At 38.1% G+C, this 20234-nt stretch overlaps 1 protein-coding gene across 3 annotated transcripts in view; it reads left to right on the forward strand.

Moving 5' to 3' along the window:
• PRKACB (protein kinase cAMP-activated catalytic subunit beta) overlaps positions 1-20234 on the forward strand; it is a 76322-nt gene that overhangs the window by 16212 nt on the left and 39876 nt on the right. Inside the window, exon 1 of one of the 3 annotated variants that reach the window (XM_075098016.1) lies at positions 19566-19651. The exons of 1 other annotated variant lie outside the window; for it this stretch is intronic. In XM_075098016.1, the coding sequence (XP_074954117.1) occupies positions 19581-19651 (71 nt within the window). In that variant the 5' untranslated portion in view covers positions 19566-19580. Of the gene's footprint in view, positions 1-19565; positions 19652-20234 lie in introns of those variants that run through there. One more of the 3 variants, XM_075098019.1, reaches the window with a different exon arrangement.

The following is a 20234-nucleotide window of genomic DNA, read 5'->3' on the forward strand; positions in this document are numbered from 1 at the left end:
GGTGTCATAGGGTGCTTTTTAACTCTTTGTGTTTCAAGAAGGTATTTTTATCTCATATTTCAGGAGAATAGGGATGTTTCAGGTAGTGAACACTGGTGTCTATTTTAGATTAAAAACTTTGCGTTTTACTATTTTTAACTGCTAGATATTAGTTAAAATTTGCTTGGCTTAAAGATGACATTAGTTCAGTGTGGTTTTCAGTGTCTTTGCCTGGTAAGAACAGGATTATTCAAACCCTTTGGAGATACGTTTCTTTTGCTGCCCTTTCTTGCTATCCCATTTGTGGTGTTACGCATTGGGTAAATTTTTAGTGAAAGTGAAGGATGGAAATGCAGCTTTACTATCCTTGGTACGTAAAACAACAAAATCCACCAAAACTCAAATTAATGTTTTCAAATAAAAAAATAAAACAAAAGGCAGCACACTGGTAAAATATTTCAGGAAGAACCACCATAGCACTTGAGGAGTGTAACTTGATATAATTTGGTAAAGATGCGTGTATGTGTGTTTCTGAGCAGGGAATCAAAGACACAGCAAGAAAGCCCCAGACACAGTTTGAGCAAACAGTGGAACATGGTCTGTGAAAAATGTAGCAAGGTATTTTTTGGCTGAGCGTGGCTAAAGAAGCCTTATTATGGACTTCTCAGGTTCATTTCTTCCTTGTAGAGGTAGGCTTTTCTACATTCTTTGTAAATACCCAAGATTGAGTCAAGATAATCTGCTGAGAGCAGCCTCTCACCTATTTCTATTCAAGTGGTGAGTGGATGATGGATACAGGTAACCAGCTCAGGTCAAGTAGCAATATGCATTTCTGGAAGCAGCAGGGTTTTTTCTTTCTTGACTGACTTATAGCTGCAATGATACGTACTGTCCTGAAGATTATTTTGCTCTACTACCAAGTCATACGTATTTACTTTTCATTTACGGTTTATTATTTGTATCGACAAGCTAAAACATTAATTTCCAACTGATTTCCTCTCCTGGGCAGTTAAATACCAATATATGCTTTCTCTATAGAAACTGGTTCTCAGAGTTTGTGATCATGTGCCACCAGGTATGCAGTGTGTCAGTTTATTTTGCAAAACTGGTGCTTTCTTGCTGCTAAGAAAATTTGCAATTCTGATATAAGTTCATAAGCTTTAAAAAAATTCTGGTGCAGCTCTTCCAGTTCTGTCAGACCTTTATTGTCCGAGAATAAGGAGTCAGCTTAAAAATGAACTTTTATGGGCATAGAACTCTAATAACAACTGGAGGATTCCTTGCTTGGGCAAATAAAGCCAGTATCATATCTCTGTTTGTTCTTACCTTTCTAATCACTTTGTGGAACAGAAGATAATTCTTCAGTGCAGTATTGGACCAACTTCCTTCATTGTGTTATAAAGTGGAATGTTGAAGTAGCCTTGAAATCTTACCAGTTTTGACATTACAGCCGTCTTAAGCTGGTGTGCTACAATTTTAGTTTTATTCCTGTGTTTTTTATGAGTTAGGGAATGGTAAGATTCTGTATCTGTGACTGTAGGTGTACTGGGTGCCGTTCAGAACCATAGTGCAGGTAAGGTCAATGTAAGGATTAGGAGGAAATCTGAAAAGAAGGCAAGGAGATCAGTAGAACTGTTTGTCATCAGAAATGTGAAAGGAACCTAGTATTTTCAAAATTTGCGTGAAAACTTGTTTGAAAGCTTTTCTGAGAGAGAGAGACTAGCTGATGTGAGAAGAGTTTACGGGAGGGCCTGCTGATGAACCACGTCTTAATCTAGATGATGTCACAAGGTGATACTTGGCTTTTAGGTTTCTTTTTAAAAAAACCCTCTGTTTCTGTAATCAAAATAAGAAAGAAAACATAGTAATATTGCAAAATCAGATTTTAAAAGGCAGGAAATGCAGAATTAAAATTACCTGGGTGACTGTATTTTAGCTTCTTTGCACCTATGTGTTTTAAGAAAGAAAATGGTGGTATTATACGCTCCTTCTTCCCCCCACCCCAAAGGGTCTTGCGACTTTTCGGTGCGCAGGGCATTCAGCAGTACTCATTAAGCAAGTATTATTTATCTGTTATTTACGATTTTCAGTGCATGTCTGTCTGCATTATTTGCTTCACATTATTCTTCTCCTTGGGAGATTTTTACAGAAATCATTATCCTGGTGTACAACTGTTTTGCAAACTCTGAGATTACCTTTACGACATCCTGCTAAATGAGGTGGTTTTCTTGTTCCCATTTTACAAATAGGGAGCTAAGCACAAAGAGATGAAGGCAAAATGTTTCCCTTTAGTTAGGGAGCTCTGCTGGACGTGATAAGGGCTTTATTTCTTGGGGTACCTAATACATGAAATCCTCTGGTGTTCAGGTGCTGTTTATGTGGATTTCTGTGGCAGTTACTATTGTTTCTTCTTCTTTGTGAAATGGGGCGCCCAAATACTGTTTGGTCATCACAGGGGATAGAAAAGCAGCAGTACGTGCGGCGGAAATAGAATCGCTTAAGGAACTTGTCACAGAGCAGGGATAGTGTCCGCTCCTCAAGGATGGCATTCAGTAGCCTTCATCACAAGCGTGCCCTGCTGCTTCTCAGGGTTGTGTAGGTCTCTCCACCCTGCACAAAGGAGCCCTGCAGATACAACTCGTTCACCGCCTAATCCTGAATGACTGCCAGGGCAGCTCAGTGCACTGGGCTGCAGGAGGTATCAAAGATGAATACATGGCTGTGTCTGTTACAAAGCATGTGTAAAAGAGGGCCATGCTGAGGTTACTAAAATTATGCTAATTCTGACTTTTTTATGCTTTTGAATACTGAAATATGAAATATAAAGTTTTTAAAACATAGTGTTCTGTTTGAAATAAGTTACACAGGCAAGTACTTGTTTATACAGTTTGATCTGTAAATATCTTCCTACGAAAAGGCAGTAACTTTTACTAGTCGGTTATTGTCTCTATTCAAAAATATTCATAATTAATATGACAGTAGATTCATAGTGGATTAGTTTACTTTATCAAATGCCAGTTGAATTTCTGCTTATTTATCAAATGCAGAGTAAAGCTAAGGGCTAATACAGCAGCTTTTTCAGTGGCAAATTTTGTAGCTTATATGTTTTTATGCTCAAGTTGGAGGAATTTATTTAAAAATTTGAGAAGACGTCAATTGGTATATATATTACCCTGAGTTTAAAAAAGAAAATTTGGGATCGTGAGAAGACGAGGTACTGGTGATAAGCCTTTGCTTGCTGGAACTATTGGGAAGTTCTTTTGCTAAACTCAGAAGTACTCTTCAAAACCCCATTAAAGCCCACCTGTCTCTGTTTTGTAAGAATAACAGAAATGTGTCAGGCTATGGTATCACAGAATGAAAATTGTTTGTAGACACGATTTGGCTCTTATCTGAGGTCAAACCACAGTATTTGTTGACCTTCCTGCTTAGGCTTGATGCACTGAAAATCTGGGCTGTTAAACTTGGGAGTCATATGATTGTCTAAATCCTTACTTCTCAGTTGCAATGTTCCAGAAAAACAAGGCAGAGGCAAATGCAATCAGGCTTAAAAGCCCTATTGCTTTTAACCATTTCTGAATTTCTGAGAGGGAAAGTACAGCTTTTTAGGAAAACTATTAGCTTTTTAAAACTAGTTGGCACAGTTAAGCACCTTTCATCTGAAAACTGGCAACTAAGGGCAAATATTTATTAAACAATTAACTTTTTAGAAGGCTTAGGCATACAGCAATACAGCAAAGTGACTTCTTTTAATTACTATAGGCTTACAGTAGCACTTACAGTAACTTAAAATAATGTGTATCTTCATTTTTCCCCAGTCGTGCATTTAAATTGGCAAGTCTGTTACAGAGAGAAAACTATACCTTATTTTATGGCAATTAGTATATCAATTTACTTCACGTTCTCAAAGTGCTTATTAATTTTAGCTCAAAATAGATCAAATGTACCACATGTGACTGCTGTATCATAATACTACTTATCTATTTTTAAATCTAAATGGACTCTGGAAAAGTACTTTGCAAACTTTTGGCTTCGATCGCAGAGCAGGATTCCTATGTATTTCTGGGTAAAGTGCCTCCTAATGGGGTCCTGTATTAGCCATTGGTCTTTCTGGCCATGTTTCAAGGCTTTTATGTTTATTAATCAGAAAAACTGAAATAAAACTCAGGTGAATTGTGTAAATCCTTTTTCAAAATGAGCAAGCTGGGGAGACTCCATCTTCTTCATTTCAGTCCTGAAAGTGTTCTGATTTTGCAGAGGAAAATGAGATGTACGCTGTAAGTCATGGGCTCAGAATTGTACTGTGCTATTTTTTTTTTTTTTTGGTAAATGTTCTCGCTGTGAGCTTATAACAATTAGTTCTTTCGTGTTGAATATAAGCTTTTCAAAATGTATTAAATATCTCTTAATAAAAATATATTGACTAACAGAAAGCAAACATTTCTTACCCTGTAATCATGGAGTTATGACTCAAAAGTTATGTATAAGTTAGTATTTCTTTTGTAATGGTCAGCTGGGGGTCTCTATCTCCACTGCATGTAGCCCAAGTGAAATGTTAGGACTTTTCTAGCAGGATCTCACCTCACCAAATTATCATAGTCATAAAAATGAATAAAGAAGAGACAACCTTCAAGACAGTGAAGAATTTTGGTATTTTCTAGGCTGAAAGGCAGCTGTAAAATAAGACTGATAACTAAGGAGAGCAGATGAAATGTCCCTGAACTGGTTGGTTTCATAGTTGCATCTGAGTATGCAGTTGTGTTGTACGCTAATTGTCTTTGGCTTTTGAGCGTAAATCTGTGTAATTGCCGTTTGTAGTAATTCAGTCTGAGAGTTACAAAGAGAAAAATACCAATGACAAGCAGCACCGCAGAGATGATATCGGTATTTAACAAAACATGATAAAGGAACTTTAATTATTTTTGCAGTCTGAACTGCATCATAATTTGGGATCCGAGGGAGTACCCTTAGGTGACAAACATTGACAAACACAATCCACAATAGACTGCCGATATTTTCATTGCTTAGCCTGTGAGCCAAACGGCAGCGGTGCGATGTGGGTTTTCTGAAGTCACTCTTCATGCTGCAGTATTGTCTCTGGCTGAAGGGATGGCACCCCGAGTTCAGGTTGTTTTATGTTTTTTTTTTTTTATTTCATATAAAGACATCAACATGTTAGTGATGCTGCAGCCACTAAGTTTTACAACTTTAGACATCTCAGTCGGTATCTGAGGCAAGATCAGATACAGATTAAGGAGGACAGCAAAACAGACTTAACAAACACTAGTGTCTGAGGCATTCTTCTTTCTCAGCGTGCCCAAAGTGTATCCGTAGTTTGGTATTCATATCCTGAGTCAGCTATTGCTAAGCCAGTAGTTGCTAAAATATTGAAGAATATTAAAGAAATGGGTGTTTTAGTCTTTCATTTCTGCACCATTGGCAGTCAGTAACATAATTCAGTTTAATTTCAGTTTGAGAACTGAAATGGAAAGAGTTCAGATAATGAGATTGTGCTGAATCAGTTTTTGGCCTTTGACTGTCTAAAATTAATGTCTAAAACAGAATTAAGGGTGGAATTGTATATAGACATGGAGAGTTGTCCTTCAATTTTAAATGGCTGAAAAATTAGGGCGCTGAGGGGTTAGGCTTTTCTGTTCTCCATGAAGAGCGATAGGGCAGACCTCTTTTCGCCTAGAAAAATTTTGCCTATGCTCTTGAGGACTTGCGTCATACATCTCTCATTTTTTGTCCAATTCTGTTATTTTAATGAAGTCATAGTTGGTACCTGATTTTTTATTTTTAACATGAGAGAACAAAACTATTCTAATTGTTTGGGAAAATACTGGTGAAGATGCCTTTTCTTGCTCTATACTTACACTCAAACTCAGGTTTTGCCTCCGGTCACAGTACTTCCAGATGCAGAGCCCTCACCCTGTCCTTCCTTAGCCCCTTGTTTCAGTTTTACCTCTGTCCTGTGTGAGGTCCCTCCATGCAGTCTTGCGTCAGGACTCAATTCCCTGCCTGTTAGCCCTTCCTCTGCTTCCCCCCCCCCCCCCCCCCCCAGTTCTCTTGCGAAATTTTTATTTTTGACTGAGCGTCAGAGACATTCTGGTGAATTCTAATAATTGTGTGTTCCCTGTGTTTGTATCGTAGCTGTTCCTGAAGTGGACGCTTAGTGGCAGAGAATAGGAAACTATTTTTATTTCAGGCTGTGTGTTAACAGCTCACTCATTATTTGTAAGCAAAGAAAGTGGCATAGTTTCCTTTATATTTCATATTCCAGCCTGTTGCATCAATAATTAATCTCAAGGTTGCTGGTGTAAATATTACTATCATATCTTTAAAAGATCCCTTTCACTTTTCTGAGTCAACAGATTTTTCTGAGGCCCTAATTTGGGGTTTATTTGACTTAGGGCAAAAATCATGCCTTATTAAATGTGGCTTTTGTTTCTGTATAATTCTATTCTCTTAATCTGTAATATGTCAGCCAATTTAAAGTGTTTACTGTCAGAAGTCTGATGTTAATCCATTTTCTTGGCTGACGTAAAAAAAAATTAACAACGTTTGAACTTGAGATGCCAATTTAAGTGTATGAAACACTAAAATAAGTCTTATTTTTACTTTAAACAAAAACCAGACAATTTTATTTGAATTCAGTTTTACATAAAATTTCAGGCAACCAATTATTTTTAGACTACACTTATAAATTAATGAAAACAGATGGAAAGTATGATTAGAAATTTTGGCATATTGAGTAGTCAGGCTGATGAACTGGAAAATACTTGAATGTATAATATGTGGGACAAAATTACATCAGAGCGTTGTTTGATTGCAAAACCAAGGGTGCCAAAGGATGCTTTGAAGAAAGACAGAGAGAACATTTGAACGTGGCTCCACTGCACGCTGTATGGGATGTGAGTGTGTGGCCTCTTGTCTTCCAAATGGCTGTGTCCCAGTCGGGGGTCTGATACTTTTATCTCTAGATGAGAATTCACTCCTTTAAGGGAGTGAAACAAATGATTTCAGTATTAACTGTCCAAAGGAGAGGGAGGGAGAGAGAGATTCTGGTTTTCAAAAGCACTGCATAACATCTATATATAACATATAAGGATGCTCATATATGATGTTCAGAATTAAAATATTTACCAAGAAACATGGCTTGCATTTTTTTCTGTGGTACTGTAAAGAATTTGTCTGTGTAGATAAGGAGAAGGTTTAAAGGTTTGTGCCGAGTTTGTTGCGCTGCTATTTTCATATCTATCGTAGGTGACTGCGAGCATTTTGTTACCAGGGTTGTTATGGTTTTGTTTGGAGTTCTGCTGAAAGTATGCTTTTCTTACCTGCCTTCCTTGAGCCGGTTGCTTTAAGGGGAACAAAATTTGTACCCAGAGTATCAGCTTTTCTTTTCCTTAGGGTGAGTATATACATACCTATCTTTCCTTAGAGAAAGGAAGGAAGAGAAACTTTGTGCTTCAACACAAATGGCTATGAGGCTGCAAGTTTTCCAGCGAAGTATAAATCTTTGATCTTGTAGCTGAAGTTGTTGTAATTGAGGAGTGAGAGAAACTGATTTTGGGTTAGATTTCTAAATCTTTTCTGTGTAGGCTGGGTAGAGTGTTAGGAAGGAACTCAATAAGCTACATCCAAGTGAATGCGTGTGAAGCGAGTATAAGAGAAGGTGGAAGCAAATTTGGTATCCTGTATTTGCTTTTGGACAATTTGCCAAGTCGGCTTTGTAAATTCTGTGAAATAACAGATTGATGAACTATATACAATTTTAACTGCTACAGTCTTGGTGGAGGGTGGTGACGAACATTAACGAGGTGCTTTTAATAAAGACTGTTCTTGAATCTGAGCTAGTGGTGTAGCTTTTCAGTTACAAGAGTCAAGTATGCTGCTCTGTTCCTGGAGTTCATGAGGTGGGTTATGCTACACGAAATGAGGAGGTAAGATACCTTCAGAGCTTGACATCCCTATGGTATATTTTTACTGGGTTTGGCATACTGGTGTCCATAGAGGCTGGTGCTGCACATAGACTAGTCCAATTGCTGGTGGACATAATTTAGAGTTATTGAAGCAGTCATCGTTAATGGAGTATGGGCTACTGTTGTATTAAATCTGCTCTTAATTAGCTCATGGACAAAGATCTTAATGAACATATACCTGAAGATAGTAAGGCGAGTACAGAGATGTAGTTAATCCAGTAATTGTGACAAGTGAATCTCCACAAAGAACAAAAAGTGAGCAGGTTATGAACTGTTAGCAAAATCCAGATGAGTAACGAATCTTCTCGTGCTGCTTTTGTTTTAACTAAGGACAGAGCAGCACAATTTGAGTTAGTTCAAATAATTTCCCTCATGATCACCTCCTGCCCATTTCCTCCTTTCTCTTTCTACCCATCTTTCCATATGGGCATTTTAGCCCCGCAACATCCGTAGCACCTTGTTAGGTTCAGAACTGGATCATTAAGGAGTAAAGCAATATGTTCCCATTTTGATGTGTTTGGCAGGACCTATCTGTTCATTCTGCCCTCTGAAAAGTTCTGTAAGAAACTGTATTCAGTGTGCCAAAGTAGTATTTTACTTCAGCGGATATAGGAGGGGTTTCATAGATTTAAGGCGTACCGGAAAAGGTAACTCAAATGTAGATTTCAAACTGAGTAGGACCTAAAATCGCATTCAACATGGAGGCCCAAAAGCCATTCGTCTTCAGAACTTGGCCATGTTTGACATCCCAAATGCCCAACAAACCCCCCGGGAACCCTGCAGAGTTGCATTAGACAGCTTATTAGCGTTGTTAACCTTTCACAACTTTTCTGAAAAATTAGGTACCAGCAGTGTTTTCAGAAATTACAGTAGTATGTCGTTTGCCTTATTTGGCTGATAAATCAGTTGCTGTTTTTTTTCTGAAAGCATTGTCTTTACAGAGGCAAAGGAATGGAAATGTCAAAGTAGGTTGCCTAATAATATATAAGCAGACCTTTTTGCTTCAGATAAGTATTCATTTTGACTTTCATTTCTGTGTAATTTAAGTATTTAAATTTATTTAGTTTTAAATATTTTCATATTTAAAATACTAAAATAAAAATTAAGTATTGGGGTTTTTTTCTATCACGTAAGAAAGGTGAGGGGAGGACACAGTAATTGCAATTACTAAGTTAATTATTTTGATATTTCACTTAAACGGGATGCCGTGTGTTTTTCCGGCCCCCCACACAAAGTGCAGGAAGGTGGATCTTATAGTGGAAATAAGTTTAAAAATTCACCCAATGTATTGCAACTGGTACCGCATTTTGGCAGTTTTCTTGGGTAGAGTTTAACTTGAGAGGAATTGGAAGAAAACCAGAATCTTCCCACATGCCATGTGACTCCCAGAAATAACAACTCTGTGTTGAGGTTGTTGGGAAAAGTTATGAGCATCTGAGAGCAGCAGTAAGTGAAACATGTTTGTTCATCCAGGAGGAAGAAAAGAAGCCTCTGACTAGTTAGAAAATGTTGGGCATTTTTCTCAAAGTGGTTCAAGTGAATTAAGATAATAAATTCAAGAGATAACATGTCTTCCAGCGTGCCAAATTAGAGGGATTTTTGCTTCCCAGAGATTAGAAGGACCCACATGATGCTATCATAAAGTAGACTTCATCGATTCAAAGTAAGAATATTCAAAACTTTTAGTAGTAATCATGAATAGGATGCCCATATCACTGCAAGATTAAGGATAACACTCCCAGTTGTTAGCAGGGATCCCCCCACGTGGCCAAGGCTTGTGTAGGCAAATTCTGCTTTCCCTGTGCGCAGCCTGCAGTGGAGGTGTGCGGTGAAGCCGTCAGTTATTTTAGACGTGTGCATTTCTGTGACTCCAGACTTTTTGGCAGAGATCTCTCATTTAGGGATGAAAATATTTGGATGTTTGTCACTTGTCACAATTCTCAAATTCTGACCTGCGTGGGTTGCCTGTGTGGGGTTTGGGGTGGGTTTTCTTTGCAAGAGTTCTGCTGATCAGGACAAATCAAAAGAAGTAGCAGTGGCATCTCTCAAAAACAAACAAAAACCTGTCTTTGAACAGTTACTTGGTTTTTTTGGCTTGCTTTCATACACACAGTCATCATCTAATAAGCCTAATCAATTTATAAGTAATCAGTGGCAGGTCAGAGCAAGGCTCTGAAAGCTCTTTGCCTGGGAATTGTTAGCTCCTGGGTCTGACAGCCATTTCTTACCGGGTGGGTCCCCTGGCTTTTGAGGCTAAGGTGAGAATAGAATTAAAGGTATGTATATGTCTAGATGACTTACATTATCATGAACATTTCATTTCTGCAAATATCAGAAATTGAAACCACTGGAAAGAAAAGTTGGAGAATGACCTTTGATAGTTAATATTGTTCAGTATCAAATTCCTTGGATCTATATGCTGCAAAAATTTCATTACCTCTTAGAGTGTTCATTAGCTCAGTAGGCAAAGGGAAAGATAACTGCGTGGTCAAGTTTTGCCTGAATACGGGTTTGGGGAATTCTTTGGGTAACAGTGTTATAAAAGAGTCTTGCAGTGTCCGTGTTGGGGAGAATATGGGCTTGAGTGTCAGTTCTTTGAGGTGACCTACTGTGAGAAGCTGCTTTTTGTGGCATTTCACAGCATGAAATACAGTGATTTTCAGGATGAATTTTTAATTATTGTTTGCTCCTAGTTCTCTTTAAAACAAATTAAAGATAAATACAATTACAGCTAATAGATGTTTTTGTATCTAAATAAAAATAACTTCTAGAATATTTGCTGTCAGTTTATCTGTCGGTTAAGTTTATATTGCATTTAAGAAAACAAATATTTTTAAAATAATTTAAATATTGTTGAACTGTGGAAAAATTTTGTTCTTTGTGCAATCTAATAAGAGTGAGCTATAATAGAGCTAGCCATAATGAGAACCTGCTTATTAGAAAGAAAATACAATCTTTAAAAAAAATGCAGAATTGTCTGACTTCTTGAAACCAAGATGTTATATATTATCAAGCACTGATTTTGCACTAAAAATAACAAAAATTTGTATGTTCAGCACGGCTTGTAACTTATTCCTGGTAAGCTGGGGTAGAACATCACTAGTTTCTTTTGATCTTAGTTTAAAAAAAAAAAAAATCTTTGATCATTTTGCTTTGAGGGTGAAAATGCAATTGCAAGGTTGTGGCTGCTTGAGGATACAGTATTAAGGAATCGTATCTTTTCTCTGCTGTGACTCATAGTGCTGGCTGAGCTGATGTGCCATGTGAATTGTTTGATTTTGTTCAGAGAATTACAAGTAATGGTGTATTTTATCCATAGTTGCTTCTAAAGCTTTTCTCAGGGTTCTGTGTTGTGAATAAAGACACTTACATAGCAACCTTTAGAATTTTGTTTCACAAAGTCCTAATTATTTTTCTTAAAATTGTCTTTACCAGATTAATAAATACTAAGTGAGACAGCATCTTGGCAAATTTACATTAAGAAAAAGAAAAAAGAAACAGCTACGTGTTTACTCTTGTAATGTTTCTATCCTGGAAAGTGCTTTCTGCTTTCCTGTGCTTTAAACAAATATTAGAATAAATTAAATATTTGTGGTCATGAGTTTCTCTCATTCTTAGCAAGCATAAGAGTGGAAGATAGACCTTCTGACCGTTCTGCCTACTGGCAATTGTATCTTGCAATAAAAAGTTTTCTCAGTTTGAAGATACCAGTCTGAGCTTTAGTTGTTTTGGCCTTTATTTTAAAGTAACGCTTGAGAATGCCAAAGGATACTATGGACTGAGAAGTAAAGTGCCTGTTTGCTTACTGGTAGCTGGGAAACACATTTCGTAAATAGCAAAAGGGAAATGTTTCATTTTAAGTATTTTTTTTTTAACTTGGTAAATGATTTCTGCTATATCCAAATGCAAATACTATTTAAGAATATATCTGGACTGCTAATAAATAAATTCACCTTACGTGAAACAAACTGGATATAAATTTTAATTTATAAATGAAAACCCATCACAGATGGGGGAGAAAAATAAGGTCTGTGCCCTTTGCTGCTGCCTCACTAAGAAAAATAGCCAGTGATTAGAAAGTTGGTCTGTGAATTATTTCCCCTCTAAAAAATCTGAGATATGTAGTTGTGTTTATACAACATATTACAGATGAATGAGTACTTTTAAAACTTACTGTTTGGTATTACAGTTTTCATACCTCACACTTTGTTTGGCCTTAAACCAGCAGGTGGCATTTGTTACTCCATTTAAGTGCAGACTAACATAAATTCTGTAAACCCAGTGTAATTAACTTCAGTATATAGAGCAATCCTGTTGTCTGAGCTGTACTTCTGATGCCTCTGTATTGATGCAAGTGCCTGTGACTGGGATACTGCTTGCTTAGCACAATGTGTATTGGGAGCATTTAACAAACTTTTGAAATATCCTCTTACTCATTTGGCAGCCTCTTGGCCTGGGGCCAGCAGCATCCCTTCCACTTTGCAGGAGTTTAATATCAATTTTCCACTCTAGCTGCTCTGAGCGATAGTGCTAGATCTCTACTAATTCAGTCTTTCCTCTATTTTGTAGAATATCTGAGGCTGAGCAGGCTGGTAGGAGTGGAGGGACCAGGACGCTCCAGGGCAGTCTGTAGCCTAGCGGTAAGGCGCAGGAATACAGGATCTGTTCCCAATACAAGTAGAGGCGTGCCCATCCCCACATCACATGACCAGATGTTTTGTACTTTAGACCATACTTTATGAAAGCCAGTACTGTGTTCCAATTTGCACTCTGTACTCTTTCATTCTATGAAGAAGCACCATCCCTTCTGATGAAGTAACTTTGGTTTTGCTTTCTTTCATATTTGGATATTTTCCTAATTGAACCTAAATGTCATATAATCAGGGAACGCTCTGGTTTTGGAGGAAAACAAACAAAACTATTAATATAAAATATTTAGCTCAAAGTGGAATCAGTTGTTTTTGGTTTTGTTTGGTTTTTTTCCCTCTAAGGAATGTGCTGGTGATTTAAAATGCAGACAGGCTTCTTGAAAGAGGTATTAAAATGATTCTAGTTACTCTAGTATTTATCATTCTGGTACCTTACTGTACAGTACAGAATCTGATAGTAGAGTACAGCTACTACTATAGTAAAGAATTTTTATCTATAAGGCTTTAGTTTTGGTGAGTGTTTTACTACTGTCCCTTCTCTCACTTCCTCCCATTATCCCATATCAAGAATTAGCTCCAAGTGTGACCCCAGATCTCTCGGGTTTAATTATCGCTTGTTATGTGAGGCACTCCTGACTCAGGACATGTAATGCTTAATTTGTCCTGACAGTGGTTTTCAAGCATAAATGTGCCTCTTAGGGGCAGTTTCTTCATATAACTGGGTGGCTAAACTGAGGAAGGATAGACCAAACCTGCATATTCTAGAAAAAGTAGAGCTCATCAGCCTGAAGCTTTCTGTAGCCAAGATCCCCTCCACAGCAGCTGCTTGTCTGCAGGAGCCTTTTCTGTTTTTGTGAGAGACACAGACCTTCAGCATTGTTGTTTTGATGGGAAATCGGCCAGAATTCAAGCAGGTAGCTTCTCCTTCAACCCAGCCAGACACTGAGCAAAATGTCCAAGTTTTTAGTGTCTTTCATCTAATTCAGGAACTTCATCATATTCATTTTGATGGATAACCCATTAATGCTCATTATTAATCAACAGTATATTCTGTTGTAAGTTAGCTGGACCAAAATCTTTGTCTGCTGTTAGTTTTTTCAGAGACAGAGTTACTGTGAGATCATATGCTAAATTTCTTCAAAATTTAACCTTGGATTTGAATTTAAATAAGTCCATACACTTAGCTGTTCTTTCTAGACCTTAATTGTCCAAAGGCAAGAGCGTCTTGCTTCACCTTGGCAGACAACTATTTTATGCAAGTGTAACAAAAAACACTTACACAGGTCGTGGTGCTTCCTCTTTTGCTGAAAAGTAACAGAGTTTGTACAAAACAACTGGTTATGTGTCAAACTACCTTAAATAGTGCTATGAATTAACTGTGGAGAGCTATTTGAGTAGTTTATGATCTGGAAGGGCATGGACCAAACAGTCCATGCTATAAGTACTTCCAGAAGATCTCTTATACTTATGTGAAAGCAGCTATTTCAAAGATGGATCTTGCCTAAACTTTGGTTTATCATGGAGCTATTGTGTAATCTTTACTCACTTTCTGAAAACCTCTCTCTTGCAATGTGACAATCCAGACCGTAAGCACCAGCGAGCACATCATCTTGAACGAAGCTGTAAGAAAAGCAGGGAGGAAGGAGCCGTGTTAGGAAGGAGAGGAATCCAGTTCTCTTCGGCAACTTGGACAGTTTTGTGGAAGATTTGGCTTGTAATGAAAGAGTTCTCTGTCCCCTTCTTCTCAAGGCTAGATTTGGGACTACGACTACAAGCTGGTTGACTTCAAAATAACCAGATATATGTTGATAGAGAAATGAGGAAACTTGATCTGCTGCCATGGTATGCGTACATGGAAAATTACTTCATCATCAATGATGGCTTTGTCAAATTCTGACAAGAAAACTGATGGGGAGAGTGAGAGCTTTTCGGTTGCGTATGAAGAAGGAGGTGCTGAATACAAGGAGGGTTTGAATTCTTTCTTTTTTTGTGTGTGTGTGTTTCTTCTCTACATTCTTAGTTATTTTTTTTATTCCCTTTTGTATCATCATGGATAAAGAATAAATGATGCTGTTGGACCATGCAAGCCTTAATTTATGCTTCCTGATGAGAGATTAAGGAATTAGATGTCTGCTGCAATTAAGCTTGTGTACAGTAGATGCCAGTAGAGGTCTACCGAGTGAAAATAGAAATATGACCAGCATTTCCATAGCAACAACTTCCTCTTGGCAGTCCTATTTATAGAAGTGCTGCAGTCTCAGCCTTAGTACTGCTCACAGAAGGGCTCTCTAGCAAGGGTTAACCTTTTTAGAAAAAAATGTACATGTAAATGCACACTGAGACTGCATGGGTTTATTTGTGTGTTATTAAACCGTGAAGTTGCTGGTTGTGTTCATTTTGCTTATATAAATGTTGAAAAATCTTTGTTTCAAAATGGGAAGCCATTAAATCTGTAAGATATTAGCAAATACTGTTCTTCCTTTGGCGTGTTTAAAAAGAAATGCAAGCTAGCGGTATAGTGCTGGATGGATAGTGAAAATCAAAATACATCTGCTTTTTCAACAAGCCTTTTTCTGCCTATCTTTCTACCCATAATTCTTTTTGCAATATGCATGCTTGGCAAGACTCAAAACGGGTTGTGTTTAATTACATAATTTCTGATGAAAATGTTCTTTTTTTTAGTTATGAAATGGCTATCTGTATACTTTGTTTTACGTCCTTTTCTCTCAAGCTGTATACGACTAGAAAAATATACACATTTCATCAGGCTTATAGCACAGAATGTTCTTGGTTCTTTATATATTTTTAACAAACTTTAGAGTTATTAAATGCTTACAAACATTTGTATTTTATAATTGAAAATTAGACAAATTATTTCTTTTTTCTTAAATGTGTTGGCTGCATCTTTCAACTTATAAATATTCTATTGGTCAGTAAGAGACCTGCTAAATTCAGCAAGGTCCTCAAGCTCTTAAAAATGGAGGAACCCTCACTAACATTTGTATCAATGATTGCTCACTCCTTTTGAAATAAATAATAAATAATAAAGTTGGACTTTCATTGTTGAAATAACTGATGCATAAAGGAAAGATGTGCTTTATCAAGCCACCAGTTTTTAAAGCAAATAAATAAACTGTCTTTACTTTTAGAAGAAAGTTCTTTATTTTTCATTTATAAGGTCTTTAAGTTATTTTGCCATAGATTACAAACAAAATAAATATGCAGAAAATGTCACAGTATGTCTTTTTTACTTGTGGATGAAGGCCAATGCTGAAAAGTAGAAATACTAATTTTAAATATATAAAATGAGAAGATAGAAAAGAATATTTAGCCGTTAAAGATAAGCAGAACATGCATAAACAGGCAGATTGACACCCTGCTTTGTAGGTAGCCAGGAAAATATTAGGTTTCAAGATTTGGAATTAAGACCTGAAATTTAGTGAACTGTCAGTGATCTGAAATCTGTTTTGCATCATGAATCCTTTTTTCCAGGTCCCGTCAGGGAATACAGTAAATTGTCTTTAAAACTCTTGTATTCTTTGACTGCAAGAAATTCTTCATTAACCTTCATTTAAACACTAGAGAAGACACACCCAGTTTTGACATAGTGTGAGAGAATTATCAGATCTCTGTGCGAAACTAAGAATGGCATTAGATCCTAGAAGTAAAATAAATAGATTTCAAAGATACGTAGGTATGCTGTGGTTTTTAATGTTTTCCTGTTTTGTACTTCTTTGAAAGTCAGGAATTGCATGGTAACTTTACTTGGGAAACATTTTAAATACTTTAAAATTATAATGTGTGCATTTGTCTGAATTCAGTTAAAGCAGGACTGTACCAATCATGCCATTACTCAACCGTCTAGGTTTTCTGAGGAAAGGAGGGCGCTCTTTTTTTAATCCTTAATTTTTAAGGCTTGGCTGGTAGGGTAGAATTGCCTCTTAGAAATTAAGAAATTATGTTTTAGCAGAGATTATTAAAAAGAAATTGTCCAAATAGCTACATTATTCCTGATTCTTTTTCAGGCAGAAGCTGAAAGACTCTGTGGCTGGGTTATAGTGCTGTGTGCTGTTACCTGTGGTTGGGAGAGGTACCCTGCGCGTCAGCTGCTGGGAAACGCACACAGGGTCAGGGGTTGGCCAGCGTGAAAAGTATGAACGGTTTTGTTGCCTTTATCAGATTAGCAGACCACAGCGTTAGCCCTTTTCCATGGCTATCGTCATGATGATGTTTTTTTATAAATTTGCGGGAGAGTTCCTTAAAAATGTTTACTGAAATATTGTTTATGAAAATACTACAACTTACAGATGTAACATTCACATTCATAGCTATTACCCACCTTTCTGGGTGTTCTAATCTGTTTTAAAATATTGCCAAGATGTAGCGGCTAGAATTTAGGGAAAATAAAATTTCTGCCTAAAGGAAATTCTTAACATTTCAGTGTTGACTTTGACTGCGACAAGTTGGAGCTTCATTATCTCTTGTAGAACAGAAATTTTAGAAACCAGTTAGAAGCATCGAAGCAACTCCTCTTTAATTTTTTCTATGCAATGCTTTCCTTACGTTGTACGCCAGGCCAGTTTGAACTACGTGCATTTGGGAGTGCTTTGGAAGAGATGGAGCTCTGCGAGCAAAGGGAACCGCCGCGCTGGCGCTGAGCCCCTGGGCCAGTGTTGCTTGGTGAGGCACCGGGGTTGCGAGCTCCTTGGTGTACACCAGGTAGCACGTACGCTGTGTAGCCGGGGCAGCTTGGGTTTATTTTGCAGATAATAAGAACAAAGAGTGGATTTTCAACACTTTTTCAGCTGTAGAAACTAATAGGAGACCTGGATGGCAACTGACTAGTTCGTCTTAATGTCTCCAAACATTAATCGTTTTAGATATCCGACCCAAATTAGGCCATTTTTTTGTAACAGAAAGGCCACAGAGACTGTGGAGTGAAAGTTAGTTATTCAGTGAAAGTTAAATGAACCTAATGAGGCTTGATGTTACATGGGTCATACCTGGGCACAGTTTGACACACACCTGATGTGACTTGCATTGAGTGGGCAGAACATCTGGATGTTTATGGTCTGGCTGGAGCACAGACAGCTTTTGCTCTTTTGGGAGGGCGTACGAGCTTAACCACAAGCACTGCGCAGCTTTAGGTCAGAGCTGGCTCAGGTTCTTCCAGCTTGGAGCAAGAGTAAGGTGACCTCAAGTCTGTTTGCACGTGTCTGGATAAGCATTTAATTGTATTTAAAGATTTGCAGACTGTTCTAAGGAAAAGTAGTGCTGGCTAGCAAGTGGAAATCCTAAGATAAGCAGAGCTACAGGATTTTGCCTTTGATAAAGCACCATCCATTGCCTATTACTGAGCTTTTGGGCAGTAAAATACTATGTTGGAGCTTGTGGACTCTGCGCTTCGTATATAAATTATGAAATACTTGGTGTGGATGAATTAATGTTGCATTGATTCAGAAGACTAGTATGTCAATTAGATGAAAGGTTAGGTAAAAGGAAATAGGAGATCCCACCTTTAAAAATCGTGCACTTCATTTGAAGACACTGAAGCCCACATGGGATGTGAGCTTCAGAGAGTCAGTGTGCTAGTATCCTTGGGCAATGCCAATCAATGCCAAAAATTTCCAGGTTTGGGAAATTGTATTACTGTCTGTGTATAAATATGACCAGTACTTTCTTTTCATGCTTTGTGTCTGGAGAAGAACTTCTATAACACTTTTTGGCAGTAGTTTGTAAAATTCTGGCAAATCCAAGTTTTCTCTTAGGGTAACTTTTAACAATCCCTTTTGGATAACCTGTTTTCACTTAAACCAGTTCACATCTGTGGTCTCGAGGGTGGATATTTCTGCTTCCAGTTTTTGGCACCTAATTCAAGTGTCCGGCTTAGTCACTTGGGTGCATTCAGAGCTCTGAATTTTGGTGGGCAGAGTTGGTCTCTGGCAGTTCCCGCATCTCTCCGTTGACTCTAGAGGATTGGCAGACCCTAACTTATGTAATGCGATGTGAGTTTTGGAAATTGCCCTCTCTGCAATCAGGGAAATGAAGTGGTTTGCCTGAAGACTTGTGTGAAAGGTAAGACATCAGTGGTGTAAAGGCTTAGAACCACGGGCGAGGAGAGAGACAAGATGAGCACACCATCATACCGCGTGGCTTTGTTTACTGGAGAAAACAGCCAAGCTCAGAGAAAATAATAGTCTCTTGGAAGGATCCTTTAGATGCCCAGAGACACGGAGTAAGTTACAAGGGAGCACAGCTGTACAGCCCCAGAAAGTTCACCAGGCAGGGAAGTAAGCATCTTGTTGTTTCTTACAGTACTACGTGTTTCTTACACTGCTGTATGGAAGGTGGCATAGCATTACTCTGTCATAAAGTGTTTGGCTATATATGGCACATAACACATACCCCCTGCCTATTTGTGACCCCTGATAAGGTAAACTGATCCCCGTGGTCTTTGCTAGCTCTTGTTTCTGTCAGCAGAGCCTTGAACCAACAGGGTGTCGCGGAAGCCAGCGTTGATCCTGCAACGAAGCAGGTAAAAGGCTGGAAGGCATAAGGTGGAAAAGGACCTGTAATGGGATCCAGGGAAGGCTGCAGCGCCTGACCCTGACCAGGGAGAGCAGCCTGGTCACCACCAAGATAGCAGGTGCTCACTGGGGTTTGCAAACCAGTGTGTAAAGTAGAAGTGTTTACACATTTGGTTTCAAATTTTGAACAGGTGCTGGAGGAGGAAATTATGTTTCCAAAGGGCGTTTCTGTGCTTTGCACAGAGTCTAGAAATTTAAACTGTTGCGTTGACTGAGGCCGATTACAACAACTCTGGAAGTGTCCGTTAGGAGGAATGTAGGCAAATCTGTAAAGTCTGTCCCTCGGCATTTTTATTGTTTTATCATTATCATGGGCGGCTTGTCATCATGGGTTTTTTTTTTTTTTCTGAAGCAGAGAGCTGTTATGAAATAGTTATGTAATGGCCAAGGATGGATATCTGCTGACATTTGAAAACTATTCAGTGAGAAGTATGGTGGTGAGAAATGAGAGGTATGTCTTTAACACGTGTTGACTGTAAGACAGGAGACAGATTGTGGAAAAGTTATTTCAATCTTTCTTAAGAATAGCCTAAATTTTTAAGAAGCCGCATCTTACATGTGCAGAGGATATGCTGGGAAACCTGCCTAATGTATGTGTTTCCATTTTCACAAAATGAATATTTAGTATACCCATTGTAAGCATGCAAAATCACATAATTTGCAAATTAATAAAGTTTAATGTTAAATATAGCTTTTGATTTATTTCCCCTATGTTCTGTGCATCAAAAATTATGCTTTCTAGCTTTAGTCTACAGGTGAAAATACTCAAATTTCTTGTGAATGAAAAAAATCTCTTACGCAGTTCCAGGAGACTTGCATGCAAACCGTTTGCATAGGCAATGTCAGGAGCTGGTGACCGTGACTCTGTGACTCCCCTTCCAGCTGCCTTTGGGGCTGGGAGAGTGAGCACGCTGCTAGATAAGGATCTGCCAGCGCTGGTCGTTCTGGTACTTTATTACTGGAAAAGTTAAATGCATTTGGTTCGTTCTTGGGAGGAAGTGGAACCCAGCTTGGATGAGTATAATGCAGTCGTC

This window comes from Phalacrocorax aristotelis, chromosome 6 (assembly GCF_949628215.1).
Source record: "Phalacrocorax aristotelis chromosome 6, bGulAri2.1, whole genome shotgun sequence".
Taxonomy (NCBI): Eukaryota; Metazoa; Chordata; class Aves; order Suliformes; family Phalacrocoracidae; genus Phalacrocorax; species Phalacrocorax aristotelis.